This window comes from Nicotiana tabacum, chromosome 8 (assembly GCF_000715075.1).
Source record: "Nicotiana tabacum cultivar K326 chromosome 8, ASM71507v2, whole genome shotgun sequence".
NCBI lineage: Eukaryota > Viridiplantae > Streptophyta > Magnoliopsida > Solanales > Solanaceae > Nicotiana > Nicotiana tabacum.
Window position 1 is genome coordinate 139,551,840 of NC_134087.1, and position 4,219 is coordinate 139,556,058.

The window sequence follows — 4,219 nt, forward strand, 5'->3', positions numbered from 1 at the left end:
AGTTCCCAACGAAGGATGGTGTGAAAACAGTATATGGAGAGAAACATGCGGCCAAGGAAATGTTTGCAGTGCACAACTTAGTATCGATGTCGGCTCCATCCACGTCAGAGAAGTCAAAAGACGAACAAGTGACCAAATAGCAATCACAGCTCGCGCCCTCGGTTGAGCCGAGGGACAAATGTCCGATGAAAAGATGGCCGAGAGTGAAGGAGAAGATTTCCTCACCCCTCGAACTTTCATCTCCCCCGAAGAATCAGATGCAAGTAAGTCCACGATCGAAGAACTCAAACATGTCATATTGATTGAGCATCTTCCAAAACAAAAGGTATACCTGGGGACGGGGTTAACCCCAAACTCAGGAAAAAACTCATTCAATTTCTCATCGATAATATTGATTGCTTCGCTTGGTCCCATTTAGATATGACAGGAATTCCACCGGAGATAACTACCCATCGACTAAGTGTCGATCCCAGGTTTAAACCGGTGAAGCAGAAGAGGAGAACTCAATCTGAGGTAAAACATGCATTCATCAAGGAAGAGGTAACCAAACTTCTCAAAATAGGATCCATTAGGGAAGTAAAATATCCCGAATGACTAGCTAACATAGTGTAGTCCCTAAAAAGGGGAATAAACTAAGAATGTGTGTAGATTACAAAGACTTGAACAAAGCATGCCTTAAAGATTCTTTCCCATTGCCCAACATCAATCGTTTGATCGATGCTACGGCTGGCTACGAGATTCTTACCTTTCTCGACGCCTAATCCGGTTATAATCAGATTCAAATGAACTTGGAGGACCGGAAAAAGACTTTGTTCATCACGAAGTTTGGTACATACTGCTAAAATGTAATGCCCTTCGGGCTAAAGAACTCATGGGCCACATATCAACGTTTAGTTAATAGGATGTTCGAGCATCAAATAGGCAAATCGAAAGAAGTTTATATTGATGATATGTTACTTAAGTCCCTGCGCGCAGAGGACAATTTGACCCATTTGCAGGTAACATTCGACATCCTTAGAAAATATAACATGAAGCTCAACCCCGAGAAATGCGCTTTTGGAGTCAGCTTGGGCAAGTTCCTGGGCTTCATAGTATCGAACAGGGGCATCGAAATGAATCTCGATAAAATCAAAACCATTGAGGAAATCACTATGGTGAACAATGTGATAGCCGTGCAACGACTAACCGGACGGATAGCTGCCTCAGGTCGATTCATCTCGAGATCATCATATCGAAGCCGTCATTTCTTCTCCCTGCTTAAAAAGAAGAACAACTTCGCATGGACCCCAGAGTGCCAGCAAGCCCTGGAAGAATTAAAACGGTATCTCTCGAGCCCTCCTTTGCCCCATACTCCGAAGGAGGGTAAAACACTCTACTTGTATCTGTCCGTGTCAGAGGTAGCGGTAAGTGGCGTGTTGGTTCAAGAAGAGCAAGGTACGCAATTTTCTGTATATTATATGAGTCAAACCCTAGGGGATACTGAAGCTAGGTATCCACATTTGGAAAAATTAGCTCGTGCATTAATAAGCGCATCTACAAAATTAAAACCATATTTTCAATGCCATCCTATATGTGTACTAACTACATATCCACTTCGAAATGTCTTGCATAAGCCTGAATTATTGGGCAGATTGGCCAAGTGGGCTATCGAACTTGGAGGATATGACATCGAATATCAACCTCAGACGGCCATCAAGTCTCAAATTTTGGCGTACTTCGTGGACGAATTCGCACCTGCCCTCATATCCGAAGTAGAAAAGGAACTCTTGCTAAAAACGGGTACATTGGCGGGGGTTTGGACCCTCTTCACAGACGGTGCCTCGAATGTGAAAGGGTCCGGGCTCGGTATCGTTTTGAAATCTCCTACGGGAAGTATTATTAGGCAATCTATCAAAACTTCTAAAGTGACTAACAGTGATGCCGAGTATGAAGCCACGTCGCAGGTCTTGAACTAGCCAAGGGCCTTGGAGTAGAGGTCATTCAGGCAAAACATGATTCCCTTTTGGTAGTGAACCATGTAAAAGGAAGCTTCGAGGTTCGAGATGATCGAATGCAGAGGTACTTGGACAAACTTCAAATAATTCTGTACCGCTTCAAGGAATGGACACTGGATCATGTACCTCGAGAACAGAACAGCGAGGCCGACGCACTAGCAAACTTGGGATCGTTAGTCAAAGAAGACAATATCGTCCCCGGGGCTGTCATCCAGTTATCAAAGTTAGTGATCGAAGAAGGGCATGCAGATATTAACTCGACAAGCTTAACATGGGATTGGAGGAACAAGTACATTGATTATTTAAAGCATAGGAAGCTCCCTTCGAACCCAAAGGAGTCAAGAACACTCCGAGCTAAAGCAACTCGATTATCGCTCGATGAAAATGGAGTGTTATGTAGAAGAACCTTCGATGGACCACTGGTAGTGTGCTTGGGACCCAGGGATATAGATTATGTACTATGGGAAATACACGAAGGCTCCTGTGGGAACCATTCTGGTGTAGACTCTCTGGTTAGTAAGGTGATCAGAGTAGGATATTATTGGGACAACATGGAAAAAGATACCAAGGAGTTTGTTCGGAAGTGTGACTAATGCCAGAGATTTGCACCAATAATTCATCAACCCGGTGAACAACTCCACTCGATCCTATCCCCGTGGCCATTCATGAAATGGGGGATGGACACCATCGGCCCCCTACCAACGGCGCTAGGTAAAGCTAGATTCCTTTTGTTTATGACTGATTATTTCTCAAAATGGGTTGAAGCACAGGCCTTCGAGAAGGTAAGAGAAAAAGAAGTCATCGATTTCATATGGGACCACATCATATGCCGGTTCGGGATACCCGCCAAAATAACATGTGACAATGGAAAACAGTTCATCGACAGCAAAGTGACAAAATTCCTCGAGGACCATAAAATCAAAAGAATCCTATCGGCACCTTACCACCCAAGTGCAAATGGATAGGCCGAGTTCACCAACAAAACCATTATCCAAAACTTGAAGAAAAGGCTAGATGATGCAAAAGGGAAATAGAGAGAGGTGTTACTCGAGGTATTATGGGCATACCGAACAACATCGAAGTCAAGTACGGGGGAGACCCCATTTTCTTTGGTATATGGATCCGAAGCTTTAATCCCAGTCGAAGTCGGGGAGCCTAGTGCAAGGTTTTAACATGCCACCGAAGGCTCAAAATCACGAAGCAATGACCACTTCTCTCGAGCTACTAGATGAAAAACGTGAGGCTGCATTAATACGAATGGCCGTGCAAAAATAAAGAATCGAAAGATATTACAACAGAAGGACAAACCTTCGATATTTCAAAGTCGGGGACTTAGTACTGAGGAAAGTCACTCTTAACACTCGAGACACAAACGAAGGGAAGCTAGGTCCCAATTGGGACGGACCGTACCGTGTCCTTGGAGTCATAGGGAAAGGATCCTACAAACTCAGTGCAATGGAAGGCGAGTAGCTACCAAATAATTGGAATATATCAATGCTCAAGCGATATTACTACTAAGCTCGAAGACCTTGGGTTTGAAAGCATGTGTTGCACTCTTTCTCTCTTAAATTGGGTTTTATCCCAAATGGGTTTTACCAGCAAGGTTTTTAATGAGGCAATACCTATATGCTACCCAAGGGTCACTCAACGAGTATTCAAGGCTTCTTTTCAATCAACCTCGAATACCGGGAGGCATCACCCTCGGAGGTTATAGCTCTAGAAAAGACATTTTGCGCCTAAGAGGGCCTCGGCAGGAGAACTTTGTAATGGGCCAAACGGTTAAATGAACCATGTCCATATAGAATAATCGAGCCCCAATGGTGAAGCGTGTAAGCATGTATTAACTATTTAAAGAAGCATTCTAGTTATATCAAAAAACACTTTGTATCTCATACGAGCTCTATACTTACAATCCTACGGGAAACGGCTCAAGGGCCAAAACACCCCGAAATACCCGGGGACTATCACTGACAGACAACACATCCGAGTCATCGAAAACTCGGACCCATAAGACCTCAAAGAGGTACCTCCCTCGAAACAAAGGCCAAGGTCATTATACTCGAGGACTAACTCTTCGGACAAGTTCGAAGAGTTATCAGGAAACAAGTCTAAGTGACATACCCGAAGGCTACGACCATATTAAAGACTACGGTCACATAAAGGCTACGGCCAAAATAACGTGATTCAGATACGTCCGATATAAAACTAAACGCCTTCGAATATTG

General features: G+C 43.8%; 1 protein-coding gene across 1 annotated transcript; it reads left to right on the forward strand.

Moving 5' to 3' along the window:
* The first annotated feature begins 2,050 nt into the window (after nucleotides 1–2,050).
* Nucleotides 2,051–2,587, forward strand: LOC142163342 (uncharacterized). Its single transcript, XM_075220616.1, has one exon. It carries the CDS (start codon nucleotides 2,051–2,053, stop codon nucleotides 2,585–2,587), a length of 537 nt encoding a protein of 178 aa, XP_075076717.1.
* The last annotated feature ends 1,632 nt before the right edge of the window (nucleotides 2,588–4,219 follow it).